This window comes from Abramis brama (genome assembly GCF_963993115.1).
Source record: "Abramis brama genome assembly, chromosome: 17".
NCBI lineage: Eukaryota > Metazoa > Chordata > Actinopteri > Cypriniformes > Leuciscidae > Abramis > Abramis brama.
The window spans coordinates 110001-128515 of NC_139979.1; the positions used below are offsets into that span (position 1 = coordinate 110001).

General features: G+C 44.6%; 1 protein-coding gene across 2 annotated transcripts in view; it reads right to left on the minus strand.

Moving 5' to 3' along the window:
• The window catches only part of vps13b (vacuolar protein sorting 13 homolog B), a 175204-nt gene that overhangs the window by 27526 nt on the left and 129163 nt on the right, over positions 1-18515 (minus strand). For both annotated transcript variants that reach the window (XM_084089596.1, XM_084089597.1), the window contains exons 34-43: positions 16687-17392; positions 16426-16563; positions 15777-16118; positions 10504-10709; positions 9710-9914; positions 9444-9628; positions 7293-7486; positions 7037-7218; positions 6006-6358; positions 2152-2313 (exon numbers count right to left, since the gene is read on the minus strand). In XM_084089596.1, the coding sequence (XP_083945722.1) occupies positions 2152-2313; positions 6006-6358; positions 7037-7218; positions 7293-7486; positions 9444-9628; positions 9710-9914; positions 10504-10709; positions 15777-16118; positions 16426-16563; positions 16687-17392 (2673 nt within the window). The remainder of the gene's footprint in view (positions 1-2151; positions 2314-6005; positions 6359-7036; positions 7219-7292; positions 7487-9443; positions 9629-9709; positions 9915-10503; positions 10710-15776; positions 16119-16425; positions 16564-16686; positions 17393-18515) is intronic.

Here is an 18515-nt window from a genome sequence, read left to right on the forward strand (position 1 = left end):
ATCATACTTATCTGACCGTTATCAGTTTGTAGCAGTAAATGAAGTGTCTTATCGATCACAAGTTCAGTATGGCGTACCACAAGGCTCAGTACTAGGACCGCTGCTGTTCACTCTGTACATGCTACCCTCACACACACACACACACACTCTGTACATGCTACCCTCACACACACACACATACACACACACACACACACACTCTGTACATGCTACCCTTGGGAGATATCATTAGGAAGCATGGCATTAGTTTTCACTAGGGGTGTAACGGTACACAAAAATCACGGTTCGGTACGTACCTCGGTTTTAAAGTCACGGTTCGGTTTATTTTCGGTACAGTAAGGGAAAGAAATGCAAACATTAAACTGCAGGTTGTTTATTACTATAAACTTTTTTTAACAATTTGTTTACACTTTTTTTAAACACTTTTTAATAAAATATATATAAAATAAAAAAAAGAATAAGAAATAAAATACTGCTGCAAAGTTCTCCACTTAATAAAATACTCTCAGTCTCAAACCAATATCACATAATAAATTTAATGAAAAATATAAATGAATAACTATGATTACAGTGCAGCATTACCAATCCCAGCTTGTAGGCCTGCTCATATTTAAAAATTAAGACTGGGAAAAAAATTAACTTTAATTGCACAATTTGCTGTAATTAATTGCAATTCCTCCAAGCTTGTAATCATCAATAATTAAACTTAGAATCACCTAATTAAATGAAACACCGGGGAAAAAAAGGAACAGAAAATAGCCCTATATTAAAATAATATTAAACATATATATCAATGTATTATTCTTTTTCAATAATCAATCAACAATCAATTTAAGATTTTTTTCCCCATTTTTTTACTAATTATCAAAATAAAATATATTCCTACAAAGCTATTATTACCAGAGCATGTGATCAGAGCAGGTCATTTTACCATTGTTGCTAGCGTGACTATACCAGCTCAGCAAACAGAAGTCTACTACTGAGAAATTTCACCTTATTTGAAGGGACTTTGCTTTTCCAGTGCGTGATCGGTACATGATTGGAGTGTTTGGGCCGTTAACGACAGAGCAGAACGCGCAGCGCAAACACGGAGTCGAACATTGAGCAGAGAGCGCAGAGCGCAGAGCGCAGCGCGCAGACACACACACACACACACACACACACACACACACACACGGAACGGAGAGTGCGGCGGCGCACACGGAGGCGGAGCGGAAAAGCTTTTGCTGTCGATTTCATTGGTTTAGGTTACAGTGACGACGGGTAAAACTAAACCCAGACGGGCTCTGGTAAAACTTTAGAATCCGCTGCAGGGCGGGATTTGCGCTGAACGCGAAGGCTTCCGCCACTTAATATGTTCGTGTGGAAACACGAAAATGTACCTATGTTCCGCACACAAAATATTGCATTCAGTCATTCGGTACACACGTGCACCGAACCGAAAGCCCTGTACCGAAACGGTCCGGTACGAATACACGTACCGTTACACCCCTAGTTTTCACTGTTATGCTGATGATACTCAGCTCTATATTTCTTTGCGCACCGACGAAACTTACCGATTCACAAAAATGAACGGAAAGCACAGCTGATATAAAGACTTGGATGACTAGTAATTTCCTATTACTTAATTCTGAAAAAATAGAGTTCCTAATAATTGGACCAAAAACCTCCTCACGTACTAATCTAGAATACTGTCTAACACTTGATGCCTGCTCTGTTAAGTCTTCGTCGTCGGTTAGGAACCTGTGTGTGTGTGTGTGTGTGTGTGCTCTTTGATACCAATCTTTCATTTGAAAGTCACGTGTCTAGCATCTGTAAAACCTTGACACACTCACTCACTCACTCACTCACACTCTCACTCACTCACTCACTCTCTCACTCTCTCTCTCTCTCACTCACTCACTCACTCACACTCTCACTCACTCACTCACTCACTCACTCACACACTCACTCACTCACTCACTCACTCACTCACACACACACTCACTCACTCACTCACACACACTCTCACTCACTCACACACTCACTCACTCACTCACTCACTCACTCACTCACTCACTCACACTCTCACTCTCTCACTCTCTCAAATGAGCAGCAGAAGACAGACACTCACACACACACACACACACAGACAGACAGACACACACACACCTGTGGGGATTTGTGTGTTCTCCAGCTGTACTGGTGGCTCTGGTTGCTCTGTAACAGGATGTTCTCGTCTGTGTCGACCTGTCCGAAGCGCAGCACCTCCTGTGTGTCGTTACAGATGATGTAATGGCAGAACACCACCTCCTCAGCGCCCGACACACCGTTCTGAAACACAACACACACAACCGTTCAATCATTCCTCCAGTGAACATTCCTCTGACTGCCCACAGGACACAAGAACACCTGCGTGCGAGTGTGTGAGACGCGTTCACACTGGAGTCTGTCTGACGGTGTGAGACCGGTTTGATGAAAGTCCAGTTCCTGTGCAGGTCTGAACTCTGACCCGCTACTGATGATGTACATCATCTCATGACAGTCTGATGCTTTTAACGTTGCTGCTCGTCCCTGAGTGTGTTCACACTCTCACACACACACACACTCACACGCATTACTGGAAACACATCAGCAGCATCTCCAAACTCTGAGTCAGAGCAACATTTCCCACCATCCTCTCCTCTCCCACTGAGTGGATGAGCTGTTGTGTGTGTGTGTGTGTTTGTGTGTGTGTGTGTGTCAGAGCAGCACCGATGAGTGTGTGTGTTTTTATAGAGAAACACAGTAACACTCCACGGGAAGACACTGTAATCCTCTCACATTTACACAGTCACATGATACAGTGATGAAAGAGTCACTGACTGTCAATCACATATAAACACACCCAGTAAACACACAGAATTCTGGGACAAATCATATTAAACAGCTCTTTAATTCTGCTCCACAATCTCTGTCTGAGCACATGTGACTGTCTGTCAGGACGTTCCAGCACGCACGTGTGTGTGTGTGTAGGTTTGCACAACTAGTTAGTGCGTCAGTGTTGACTGCATGTGAATGAGAGTGTGAGCTGATCTTGAAACTGAAGCTGGTTCATTACTGCTGCTTTCTGTATGTAAACGACACAAACAAACTCCAACACACTTGTGCTTAAACAATAACAAGTGCTTCTTTTAAAACTTCAACAGAGCCACACACTTATTCAGCTGCCTTGCTTCCAGAAGTATTTTTCCCATAGGGATTTTTAAGAGTTATAAGCCACGAAACAAACCAACCAGGAGGAGAATCACAACATTACAAACTTTTAAACAAAAAAGTATTTTTTTCTAAATCAGAAAAAAATACAAGACTTAACAGCTTTAAAGGTGCCTTATGTAAAAATTGAGGTAAAAATATCCAAAAAATGAGCTACATGCATCAAAAGAATGAGAAGAAATAAGGGCGATGATGTCATTAAAAAAATGTCAAGTTATAGTGCTGCAGAGATATCAACCTGAATTAGCATTAGCATTAATAGCCACGGCCCGACAGGTGTCGTAATACCAGTTTCGGCCATGGGAGGCGGTATGCCGGCAACATAACCACCAGCCAAACATGCAATACACGAATAACTCGCACGGCTTGTGGGCGTACTTGAACCTGATGTCAATCGTGTGGAAAGTAGCCTACAGCCCACTACTACATTCAAATAAAATATGATAAAAAAGGAACAGAACCAGAGTAAACATTGGCACTGCTTTTCATCGCTGGAGACAACTAATGGACATGAAAAAAATGAGGTTTGACTTCGAACTTGCAACATTTCTTTTGGATTGGTAAGTAAGATGCTGTTAGTATTTCGTTAGAAGTTTGTTTTATATGTTTGTGTAGATTTTCGGGAAGTTATAACATAGAAATGTATCGAAGGCTGTTCGATAAACGTATATAACGTTCATAAATACAGTATTGTAATATAGTACACATAGCACAATCTCTATTGCTCTTTTTTTCTTGCCAACTAACGTTACGTGACCTATATTATGTATATTAAATGGCTTTCCTGAGGTAAATCTGACATAATTGTTCTCCAGCTGTGTTATTGACCTCTTCACGATGATAAAAAACACTGATTGGTCGATATTATGTATGAGGAATACATTTTGGTAAGTTGTAGCCTAACATTACTGTATCTTTCAGTGTTCGTGATTTTTTTACTATTAGCTAGTAGAGATGATCGGTTCACATGCCCTAGGGATCTGTCGTGTAACATTTACAAGCGCCAAAACGGTATTTAATTGACAGAATCTGAGAGCTGAGATTTTTTTATATCATAACTAACCTGCTCTGTCTAGTCTGTCGGTCTCCGTGTCCTCTTTGCTTCGCGATTTTTCTGTGCGTGAGAAAATTGATGTGTGGGGTGAGAGCGTGTGAAAAGTGTTTGCGTGTGTCTCACGGTGAATGCGTGAGAGTTGGAAGCTCTGGTTACGTTGGCGCTAGCTTGGTCAACATCAGCGAATGCTGTCTGTCAAATTAATGTAATTCAAACTAACAATAAAAATGTAATATGAACAAAACGAATATGAACATATTCACTGGTAAAGGTGAAGGGGAGTAGCTTGAAGATATTCATACTCTAGAGTAGACCAACTCACTTTCTGGAGGTATACTGCCCCCATCTGGTATGGAATGTGGAGTATGAATTTATTTATTTTTACACAAGGCACCTTTAATGAAGCAGAGAATTACAAGTTGCGAATGACCTCATCAAATTAAAAACAATACATAATTATAAAACTATAGATTTAAATATGTTGGCAATGTATATCCAAACAGTGTATATTATGCAAGATATGCACCTAACCCTATAAAAATATTTTAGTATATTTGAGACTTGATTACATCGTTCGCAGTGCTTCATGGGAACAGGCAGAGCTAATGTGGCATAATTTGCTCGCCGTGATTCACTGATCGGTGGAGATTTCTTTGCAGAATCATGGGTAATGTAGTTTTTCACCAGGACTTGCACTGTTAAATGTCATTATTTAAACATAAGTAGAAATAATGTGCCCTGACGGCTTCAACACAAGCATAAACCATCAATTAACAACCTTGTAGTTCACAGTAGGACTGTCTTAGGTTAGTGTTAAAGGGGACATATCATGAAAATCTGACTTTCTCCGTGTGTCAGTGCTGTAATCGGGTCCCCGGTGCTTCTACCAACACAGAAAACGTGAAAAGTGAAACCCAGTAACTGTGTTCTGGTGAGTCTTTCTCTGCAAGCGTGTCAAAAAATAAGCCGATCAGATTTCGCTCTCCTTCTGACGTATGAAGAGGATCTTATTATAATATTACCGGCCCTTAATCTGCACGTTTACACACACCAGCCGACATTTGGTTCCACAAGCGACAACAGAGACCAGTTCTAACGCAATGATGAAGATCCAGCAAAGCCTGAAGCTGTTCTGTGGTTGAGCACAGACGAGCACTGAACACTATTGACCAGAACATGTCACCGCTGTCTTATAAAGACCTCAGGAACTGTGGACACTTGTGGAGAAGTTAAACATGATGATGAGATGATCAGTGTAACTCCACAACAACTACAGAAATGTCTCCACTAACATTCAGAAGCTCTTCCTGAGTCTCTCCGTAAGGCTGCACTCGCTACTGGTGATTCTGGGATTCTGGATGAGTGAGATTGGCCTGTTTTGTTATTGCCGGAGTCTCTGAAGCTTGTGTAAAGACTCCGCCCTCTTCTGAATGGAGGCGGAGCTAAAGCTCATTTGCATTTAAAGGGACACACACAAAAACGGCCTGTTTTTGCTCACACACAAAAAGGGGCAAATTTGACAAGCTATAATAAATGATCTGGTATTTTGAGCTGAAATTTCACAGACACATTCTGGGGACACCAGAGATTTATATTATATCTAGAGAAAAGGGCATAATGTCACCTTTTAAAAATCAGTTTGACTATGAACATGATCCTCTCCTGTTCATGTCATGATGGACAGCGTCAGAACTCGTCAGAACTGTCTCACTCTCACCTGTCTCCAGGCCTGCAGCGCCCGGTCCAGTGTGTGTACGGCGTACTGGCCGACAGCGGCCCTCAGCGGCTGCAGCGTGGCGTCGCAGTGCAGCGTGTGTCGAGAGCGCGTGTGTGTGTGTGTGGCGTGTCCCTGCATGCCGACGGGCTGAAGGACGGGCAGAAGCGTGAGGTTTCGGTACTCCAGCAGCCGGCAGCTCAGTGTGGACGAAAAGCTGAGCTCGTGACAGCACTGAGACACGTCACTCCACTGACGCACAAACACACACGGCTCACGCACACACACCACCGCAAACTCCTGATCCTGAGGCAACTTCCTGTCCGGGAGGAAGGGGCGGAGCTTCTGGCACGGCACTGCAAAAGAGTCAAATTAGAGAAGAGAATAAAATCAGTACAATTTAAGTGCTTATTTTGATTGTTTTTATTCTAAAATTATTCATTTTAATTTGACATTTTTATGATTTAATTCATTTTTAGTAAGTGTTATTTTAACTTTTTTTTAAATAAATTATTTGACATTGTTAAAATTTAATGAATAATTAGCTTTTCATCAACTCGTCAAACCCTTATTTGAACTAACACACACACACTCTCATACTCACACACACACAAACACTGTCTCTCTCACACACACACACACACACACACTCTCTCATACTCACTGACTCACTGACTCACACACACACACACACACACACACACACACACACACACACACACACACACACTCACTCACACACACACAAACACTGTCTCTCTCACACACACACACTCATACTCACTCACTCACACACATACAAACACACACTCATACTCACTCACACACACACAAACACTGTCACACACACACACACTCATACTCACTCACTCACTCACACACACACACACAAACACTGTCACACACACACACACAGACACACACACACACAGACACACACACACTCATACACACTCACACACACACACACACACACACACACACACACACACAAACACTGTCTCACACACACACACACACACACACACACACACCTGTGCCCAGCTGGTCTAGGTTGTGACAGAAGTGCAGCTCCAGGTAGGCCAGTCGTAAGGAAACACCGACTGACGGCACGAACCACGGCGCGAAACAGGAGTCGACTCGCGTACATGCGGCCAGAGCGGTGGGACACACCAGCTGCTCACAGGGCACCTGGGACCCAGACTCACTGTCGGAACTACACACACACATACACACAGACACGATTACACACGCCTCTAAAACACACACACTCACATAAAACACACTCACCTCTCGTCTCCACCATCACTGGTGCTGTTGAGCACCACCCTCCAGAGGTCAGAGGTCACCAGGTCAGTCTGGTGTGTGTTGGGGGTCAGAGTGGGTAGGGTCAGCTCACACACGCTGCTCTCTGATAGGCTGAACTCTCTATACGGCACAAACGCTCGCCGCAGTTCGTCCCAGTACTCCAGACTGCACGGCACCTACACACAGACATGATGTAAAAGGACTGATGCTTCATCAGACGAATGAAACACTCATCATCATCATCATCATGAGAAGCTGCAAGAGAACACGAGAAACCTGGTGTGTTTTCATCTCTTCAGGTCACAAACGCTCTTCAAACACAAATACAGTGTTTGTCCGCATAAAACTGAGCAAAAACACAAACTGAGAGACTTTCAGTGTGTCATGAATGACTGACACTGGACAAAAGAGTGAAAGAGAACGGAAACAACACACTGTCTGTCTCTCAGTCTGTCTGTCTGCCTCTGGTGTGAAATCTGTTCCTCTTAACAAAATGGCGACAGTCACTGCTTTACGAGCGTTTCTTGTAAAACGGCAGAAATCAAATCACAGGATCAATTAAATTAGCCTTTTTGAAGCTGCAATAAATGGAAAAAATAAAATTCTGAGCTGAAAATAATTAAATATGAATCATGAGTTGGTTTTGTGTGTGTGTGTGTGTGTGTGTGTGTGTGTGTGTGCCTGTGTGTGTGTTGTGGGCACACTCCTGACAGCACTAATGCAGTGTTCATCTGCAGCACTAATGCAGCACTAATGCAGTGTTCATCTGCAGCACTAATGCAGTGTTCATCTGCAGCACTAATGCAGCACTAATGCAGCACTAATGCAGTGTTCATCTGCAGTACTAATGCAGCACTAATACAGTGTTCACCTGCAGCACTAATGCAGTGTTCACCTGCAGCACTAATGCAGCACTAATGCAGTGTTCATCTGCAGCACTAATGCAGTGTTCATCTGCAGCACTAATGCAGCACTAATGCAGTGTTTATCTGCAGCACTAATGCAGTGTTCATCTGCAGCACTAATGCAGTGTTCATCTGCAACACTAATGCAGTGTTCATCTGCAGCACTAATGCAGTGTTCATCTGCAGTACTAATGCAGTGTTCATCTGCAGCACTAATGCAGTGTTCATCTGCAGCACTAATGCAGCACTAATGCAGTGTTCATCTGCAGCACTAATGCAGTGTTCATCTGCAGCACTAATGCAGTGTTCATCTGCAACACTAATGCAGTGTTCATCTGCAGCACTAATGCAGTGTTCATCTGCAGCACTAATGCAGCACTAATGCAGTGTTCATCTGCAGCACTAATGCAGCACTAATGCAGTGTTCATCTGCAGCACTAATGCAGTGTTCATCTGCAGTACTAATGCAGTGTTCATCTGCAGCACTAATGCAGTGTTCATCTGCAGCACTAATGCAGTGTTCATCTGCAGCACTAATGCAGCACTAATGCAGTGTTCATCTGCAGCACTAATGCAGTGTTCATCTGCGGCACTAATGCAGTGTTCATCTGCAGCACTAATGCAGTGTTCATCTGCAGCACTAATGCAGTGTTCATCTGCAGCACTAATGCAGCACTAATGCAGTGTTTATCTGCAGCACTAATGCAGTGTTCATCTGCAGCACTAATGCAGTGTTCATCTGCAACACTAATGCAGTGTTCATCTGCAGCACTAATGCAGTGTTCATCTGCAGTACTAATGCAGTGTTCATCTGCAGCACTAATGCAGTGTTCATCTGCAGCACTAATGCAGCACTAATGCAGTGTTCATCTGCAGCACTAATGCAGTGTTCATCTGCAGCACTAATGCAGTGTTCATCTGCAGCACTAATGCAGTGTTCATCTGCAGCACTAATGCAGCACTAATGCAGTGTTCATCTGCAGCACTACTGCAGTGTTCATCTGCAGCACTAATGCAGTGTTCATCTGCAACACTAATGCAGTGTTCATCTGCAGCACTAATGCAGTGTTCATCTGCAGCACTAATGCAGCACTAATGCAGTGTTCATCTGCAGCACTAATGCAGTGTTCATCTGCAACACTAATGCAGTGTTCATCTGCAGCACTAATGCAGTGTTCATCTGCAGCACTAATGCAGTGTTCATCTGCAGCACTAATGCAGCACTCACCTGCAGTACATCTCCGAGATCGGCCGTGCTGATGTCCGGGTCGTCGGTGGTGTTGAAGGGAACAGGTGTGATTCTGAGAAACGTGATCACGCGTGGTTCAGGATATCGCCACAGCATCACGCCTGAAGACTCCTCCGTCTCCCTCCAGAACACCACCTCATGAGGCGACGGCAGCTTCTGGCACGCTGAGAGACAGGCAGACAGATGTCATCACACACACTTATGAAAGTTTATGAAGCTGTAACACATGTGTGTGTGTGTGATACCTGAGTCCTGGATGTACTGGAAGAGGCCTGTACGCAGGTCATCAGACGAGTGTTCTGATTGGGCAAGGCGAGGTGTGGGCGGGGGAGTAGAGAGGAGGGGCTTATCGCTAGACTCTGCCTCCGTTCTGCTTATCTGACTCCAGTAGTTCTGCAGCTCCTCTTGGATCTCAGACAAACAGTTAAACTGCTGCTGCCCCCAAAACACCTGTGACAGACAGACAGACAGATGACAGACAGACAGACAGACAGATGACAGACAGACAGATGACAGACAGACAGACAGATGACAGACAGACAGACAGACAGATGACAGACAGACAGACAGACAGATGATAGACAGATGACAGACAGACAGACAGACAGATGACAGACAGACAGACAGACAGACAGATGACAGACAGAAATAGTAAATATACAGAACGTTTTCTGTGAGGGTTAGTGTGTGGGTTAGGTTTAGGTAAAATAATTTGTAACTAGCTGTATATAAAAACAATACATGTCTATGCAATGTCTCCAGTTAGATAGCTACGTAGGTGTGTGTGTGTGTGTGTGTGTGTGTGTGTGTATGTGTGAGTGTGAGTGCTTGGCCTGAATCCGCTGGAATCTCTGACTCAGAATGATTCTGTGTGTCTCTGACTAACAGTGAACAGGAACATTAGGGGATTTCTGCATGTTCAGTGGCCACACTCAAAGAGTTTACGGAGATGAGCACGTTGTGTTCAATAGAACGGCATGCAGGACACACACGTGTGGAGAGTGAGAAGACATGCAAACAGAAGCATGTGTCCTGTTACCTGCAGCAGTCCTCCCTTCATGTCAATCAGCACTCTCGGGGGTCCAGGTGAGTCGGGGGCGGAGCTTCCGCTGTGTCTGCACCAATGAGCCACCAGATCCCCACTGCAGGAAAACGGTCCCACAAACACAGAGCTTCGGTCCTTCAGACCCGTTCGGACCAACACGTCCTCACACTGAACCGACAGACTGACCTCCTTAAACCCGTCTGGAGAGAGAACAACGACAGACAGGGATCACACTCACAGATCTGTGTTCGCTCATGTTTGATGACTCTAAATCTGTGTTCTTTCGTGTTCAATGACTCTAAATCTGTGTTTCGCTTGTGTTCGATGACTCTCTGTGTTCGCTCATGTTTGATGACTCTAAGGGCCCTATTTTAACGATCTAAGCGCATGGTCTAAAGCGCACGGCGCAAGATCACTTAGGGCGTGTCCGAATCCACTTTTGCTAGTTTAACGACGGGAAAAATGGTCGGCGCTCCCGGCGCATGGTCTAAAATGGTCGTCCCTATTCTCTTAATGAGTAATGGGTGTGTTTTGGGATTTACATGCGTTAAACCAATCGGAGTCTCATCTCCCGTTCCTTCCCTTTAAATGCCAGTTGCGCTCGAGCCATGGCGGATTTGCTATTTACATGACGGAATTTGATGGTGGAAAGACCGAATGCGTCTCCAGAGCGCAAACGGAACTGCTCGTGCGCGAGGTAAAAGTGCGCAACAGATCATCTACAGGACAAGCCGGATTCACCATATCTTTACATACACAATAATAATTTTTTACATTGTAATTCTTTTATTTTAAATATTTGGCATGTTTGTGTGCAGTTGTGCGTCCCTGTGTGTTTAATAAGCAGAGTGTGTGTTTAATAAGCGTCGTGGACCCGCCTATAGGCGCACATTACTAATGCGCTCATTAAATAACAAAAAAAATATTGCGCCATTGACTTTAGACCAGGGTTCAGTTGGTCAACGGCTCAGTCTATTTCTGTTGCCTCAAAATAGCAACGCTCCAACAATACGCCAGAACACACCTCGTTTTCAGACCAGCAGCGGCGCAAATGCATTTGCCATTTAAACAACGTGGCGCTGGACGTGAAAATGATAACTGCGTCGGACTGAAACTAGCAAAAAACACTTGCATCGCGCTTGGCGCTGCATTGCGTCGGGTGTAAGATAGGGCCCTACATCTGTGTTTGTTCGTGTCCGATGACTCTGAACTCTTATCGAAACTTAAAAGCAGCACATGTGTCAGAGCACGACTGCTGTCCTTCACGTGTGTGTGTATCTGCTGTTCGTGACCAGGTGTCTGAGTGTGTTGCGGACACACAAGATTCGCTTCCTCTGATGGATCGTCCACACACGTCTCCATCTGGCACACACTCTGTGGTTCATCTCTGGCTCAATGATCGACAGGAGAGATTTAGGAGTGTGTGGTTTCTGTCTGGCAGCAGCATGACACGTCATAAATAACAGTGAACACACACACTTGCACACGCACTCGCACACACACTCACACGCACTTGTACACACAAGCTCATACTCACACGCTTGCATCCGCACTCGCACAGTCACACACACACTAACACCCACTCGTACTAACACACACTCACTCACACACACACATACACACACACACTCAAACACTTGCACACACCCGTACACTCAAACGCACTTGCAAATCACACACATTTGCACACACACTCGTAGGCACTCCTGCACGCACTTGCAAACACACACACTTTCACAGTCACACACTCACATGCACACACTTACACACTTGTGTACTTGTGTACTTTCATACACACTTGCAAGAAAATGACATCTATGAAAAGTTTCAGTCTGGATTCAGACCGCACCATAGCACTGAAACTGCGCTCGTTAAAATTACATATGACTTACTTTTAGCATCTGACCAAGGCTGTACTCAATACTAGTTTTACTTGATCTTAGTGCTGCGTTCGATACTATAGATCACACAATACTCTTAGATCGACTACAAAATTATACTGGTGTTCAAGGACAAGCATTAAGTTGGTTCAGATCATACTTATCTGACCGCTACCATTTTGTCTATTTAAATGGAGAAAAATCGATCATAACTCCAGTAAACTATGGAGTGCCGCAGGGATCTGTGTTAGGCCCTCTGTTATTCTCAATATATATGTTGCCACTTGGAAATATTATAAGGAAACATGGAATTAGTTTCCATTGTTATGCTGATGACACTCAAATCTATATTTCATCACGGCCAGATGAAAACGCTAAATTATCCAATTTGACAGAGTGTGTTAAAGATATAAAAGATTGGATGACGCACAATTTTCTTTTATTAAATCCAGACAAGACAGAGGTACTAATCATCGGTTTAAAAAAACGCCCACAAAACCTCTCACACTACAACTTTAACATAGTAGGATGTCCTGTTACTTTATCCTCTACAGTAAAAGACCTGGGTGTTATACTAGACTGCAACCTGTCTTTTGAAAATCATATTTCATATGTTACAAGAACAGCCTTTTTCCACCTTAGAAACATTGCTAAGCTACGTAACATGCTATCAGTTTCTGATGCAGAAAAATTAGTTCATGCATTCATGACCTCGAGACTAGATTACTGTAATGCTTTATTAGCCGGTTGTCCTGCATCCTCAATAAACAAGCTACAGTTAGTCCAAAATGCCGCCGCTAGAGTTCTTACTAGATCAAGAAAATATGATCATATAACACCAATTTTATCATCACTACATTAGTTACCTATAAAGTTCCGTATTAATTACAAGGTATTGCTACTGACTTATAAAGTCCTAAACGGTTTAGCTCCAGTCTATTTAACGGATCTTCTATCGCCCTATAATCCATCGCGCTCTTTAAGATCAATAAATTCGAGGCTTTTGGTCATACCTAGGATATCCAGATCCACCAAAGGAGGGAGAGCATTTTCACATTTAGCTCCAAAACTCTGGAATAGTCTTCCTGATACTGTTCGTTGCTCAGACTCGCTCTCCCAGTTTAAAACTAGATTAAAGACGCATCTCTTCAGCCAGGCATTCATATAATACTTTTAATCTTACAGTTAAATCCAACCTCTAGTTCATAAACGCCAGAGGAGAACTGGCCCCCGACTGAGCCTGGGTTCTCCCAAGGTTTTTTTTTTTTTTTTTTTCTCCATTAGGTCACCTGATGGAGTTTTTCGGTTCCTTGCCACTGTTGCCTTTGGCTTGCTCAGTTGGGGATATTTGGGATATTTAATTTAATTAATCAATCAACAATACTATTGATCAGCATTACCAAACGTGGACATTTTCTACTAGAAACAAGCATTGATGTATTATTTTAATTTAATACTGTGAAGCTGCTTTGATACAATCTGTATTGTGAAAAGCGCTATATAAATAAACTTGACTTGACTTGTACACTCATGTACTCACACTCTCTTACACACACTTGCCCACACACACTCACACTCTCTCGCCCCCACACACACTTGCCCACACACACTCACACTCTTTCGCCCCCCACACACACTCACACACACACTCGCACACTCATACATGTTTACTTAAGTAAACTCTATTTACTTAATTTACTATTACTCTATTTACATTTTTACAAATGAGAACATCCTCAAAAGAGTAGTTTTTGTCAGGTTTAGCTCACTTCTGTACACAAATTTGTCCCCAAAATAAGGTTAAGTATGTACACACACACACACGCACACACACACACGCGCGCGCCGGACTCCAGAAACTCACAGCGCTCTGTTATTTCCACACCAATACAAACGCTCACATCCTCGTCTGCTGTTTACCAGTGTTTGGCCAAACTCTGTGTCGACTGTGTTTAATAAAAGCACATCAAACTCCGGGCAGAGAGAGAGAGTCCGTGTGGCTCGAGGCCGTCGCATGTCTCATGCTGCAGTTATGTCCAATCCAGTAAACAAGTGCAAATTGTTGAGGTTTTAATTAAAATTCTCAACAATATCTTTATCTGGAGAAACTCTATGAAAGCATCTGTTGAGCAGATGGACGGAGCACACAGAGAGAGAGACTACACACACACACACACACTTCCACTGCTGTTCACTATAGTACCAGTGCTGATGTGATCAAACACACACACACACACATGAAAATAACTGAGAACTCATTCATGTGACTTTTCCAGTCATTCCAGATTTATTGGATCAGAAATATTTGTACTCAAATTTCTACCTGATTAAATATTTTAGAGCGTGGCATAATTAGTAAAATGTATATTCATAATAAAAGTGAATATGCACTCTAAAACAAGGCGTCCTCATACAGTATATCCAGATTTTCCTAGAACCTGGTTCTTCAAAGACAAAAGTGAATTTTAAACACTGAAAGACAGAAATGTTTAAAATAAGAAAGCTTATTTGCTGTGCTTGTTTTTCTTATTTGAAGTCATCTTAGGCCTCTATCACTAATTCATTAATTCATTACATTTATTTAGCGCTTTTCTAGGTACTCGGCTTTACATATCGGGGAAATCTCCTCAACCACCACCAATGTACAGCTCCACCTGATGATGCGACAGAGCCATACTGCGGCAGAACGCCCACACACACACACAAACACACCAGCTTACTGGTGGAGAGGAGACCAAGTGATGAAGCCAATCAGTATATATAAAGGGATGATTAGGAGGCCATGATGGACGGAGGCCACTGGGATGCCGGGATTAAACCCACCTCTTTTTCCGAAGGACATCCTGGGATTTTCAATGACCACAGAGAGTCAGGACCACTAAGTGTTGAAGATGAGTGTGTAAGTGCAGCGAATATGTGAATGATTCCATGCAGTTTGTGCTTAAAACAAGAACAAATATCTGCCATTGCGGTCTGAAAAATAATCTTGTTTTCCCTTTAAATTAAGTTTATTTTTCTGACCATTGACCTTTTTTAAAATCTTGATTTAAGAATGTTTAGATATTTGCATTGGAAAACAAGACAAAATACTAAGCAAGAATATTATTTTTGGAGTGCCCTTAATCAGAAGATCACAGTAAGCAACTGCATCACGGGAGATTCTTCCGGCACCCGATCTGTTGCACACACACACACACACACACACCAGTGCACATGATGGGAACTTCCTCCGCTCAGCCCTGTTATAGGCTCAGAGAGATTAACTGGATTTCCGGTCAGCGTAACTAAAGCAAACGCTCTAATGATCTGCCGCAGTGCACTGTGGGTAACAGGCCTAGAGCCTGCGCTGGATTAAAGGCGTAATCAAGAACAGTAACTGCGACTGACCTGTGGGTTTGCCGGCGTTCTTCAGCGCCAGCGCGCCTGTCATGGCCGACACACACACACTCAGACTGGGCCGCGCCGCATGCGACTCCATCTCCACACACACCACCATCTGCACCGTGCGCAGCGCCATCTTCTGGAAGGGAACCGGCGTCTGCAGGGAGCGCAGCAGCAGATCAGCTGTGGGCGGGGCATCACTGCAGGAGTGGGCGGAGCCTGGCGGTGTTTTGGGCTGTGATTCGCCATCACTCTCAGGAAAGAGTTTCTTCCAGAAAACTTTGGCCTGCTCAATTTTAGCCAGTGTGGGACTGACCCTCAGCGGCCGACTGACCTCCACCTTTAACTCTGAGACAGAAAGAGAGAGAGAGATGTGTGTGAGGATCAAGAACATACACACACACACACACACACACACACACTCTCCCATCTGAACTCACCTGGTCCGCTCAGACACACACACACACACACACACACACACACACACACACACACACACACACACACACACACACTCTCCCATCTGAACTCACCTGGTCCGCTCAGACACACACACACACACACACACACACACACACACACACACTCTCCCGTCTGAACTCACCTGGTCCGCTCAGACACACACACACACACACACTCTCCCGTCTGAACACACCTGGTCCGCTCAGGAAGTCTCTGACGACCACAGACAGGAGTGGAGGAGGGATTCCTGTGCGACCGTCGGCTTCTCCTGCCACCGTCTGCAGCCAGAACACACTGTAGTCCAAGGCCTCGGGGAGAGACTTCCCTGCATCTGAGAGAGAGAGAGAGAGAAAGAGAGATGAAGTGTGTGTGTGTGTGTGTGTGAGTGTGTGTGTGTGTGTGTGTGCGTGTGTGAGAGTGTGTGTGTGAGTGAGGGTGTGTGTGTCTCACTCACCGAGACTCCTGTAGTCGTTGGCGGCTCCCTTGAGCGCGAGATCGAACAGCGAGAGCTCCAGCCGCTGTGTGTGAGTGTGTGTGTGCAGCAGGACGGAGGGCTGGTTGAGCTGCAGGAACAGCAGCGGCTGCAGGCGTGAGTCTCGGGCTCCTCTCCGGCCCGGCTGCCTCACCACCGTCACTCCCAGAGCCTGACGCGCAGACGAGCGGCCCGGAGCCGGAACGCCCAGGAGCCCCGGCCACCCGCCGGCAGCGCTAGCGTTACCGTTAGCGTTCAGCAGGTCGTCGGCCGTCAGCGAGGACAGGCTGCAGTCGCGGGTCGTCTCGTCCTCCGGCACGTAAGCCGCGGGAGCATTAGCCATGGAAGTGTTAGCCACGGGAGCGTTAGCTGCAGGAGGGTTAGCAGCGGGAGGATTAGCTGCGGGAGGGTTAGCCGCGGGCAGCGTCGCGTACGTCATCAGAGAGATGCGGCCGGCGGTGAGGAACACGTCGAACGGGACGAAGCGGAGGTTCTTGGTGATGCTGGGCTGCTGTGAGGGCCGGGCGAGCCGGTACTGACCCGCGCCGCTCTGCCGCTCCATCTGAACCATCCGCAGGCGAGCGCTGTCACTGCCGAAGCCACTGTCCTGCCCACAGGGGGCGCTGCTGCCACACACACTCTCCACCGAGCCCGAGAACGCAGCGGCCTGCGGAGGACGGCCACACACCTGAATACACACACACACAGGTGATATCACAATCTGAACTTATTCATCAGCATATGCACAGAATGTGACTGAAAGTAACCATGAAATCAATGTTTTTAATAGAATATTGCTGTATTTATTCTAAATGATTATTTATCATTATTGTGTTAAATTCATGTTCCTGTTAATCTTGAATCAGAATAACTTCCTCTTGCAGCATCTCTTCTCTTCTCCTACATTTTTTCTTGTTCTAGAAGCGTTTCACTCGGATACACGGCACAATAGAGAAGAAAAGACCAGCACAACTTCCATTTCATGATGAGTTTGAGAACTAGTCAGACCAAAATGTAAATTTTTCTGTTACTGACATAAAAAATAATAATAACCAGCTCTAAAGAAAAACTAAAGATGTTCACACAGAACATGTTTTTCTATGTAAACATGCACTAGAACGTGTTTGAAGTCTTGTTTCTCGTTCATGACACGCCATTCTAGAAACACAGCACTCAAGTTTTAAAAAAACTTTTAAAAAAGTATCTTTTTTGCTCTTTTTTTGTTTCACTGACCTGTGTCTGTTGTTTTTAACTGCAAAAGCGTTTTCTGTGTGAATGACCTCTAACTTGTAAGACAAGTCTAAGTAGTTTATGCAACTGGCCACAGTAATCATAAGCAAACAAAGCAACAATTAAAAAATAACAAACAAGCTCAAAATATCTGAGGCACTGCAGTGGGTGGGGCTTCGCTGGATGTATGGCATGTAAATGTGACGTGTTCAGTGTGTTCACACACACACACACACACACACACACACACACACACACACACACACACACAGGGTCAGATTCAGTTCAGAAGCTACACTGACGCTCATGTGTTCAGAGCTTAACGCCAGAAAATGTTCTCCTCAAATCTGAGACTCCCTTTGAAGAAAACAAAAGCGTTTAAAGTGAGCGTTTAAAGCGCCGCGGCTTCAGTGTTCGGGGAGGAACGCAGTCGCATTTGCTCAGAGACTCGCATCAAAGCCCAGAGCGCCGAGCTCACAGTGACAGCTCAACCACAGGACCGACACAGGCGGATCTCAGCGGGTCAGTTCTGCAGCATAACCCACTGAGGAGCACACACACATCAGGACTGCAGGAGCACA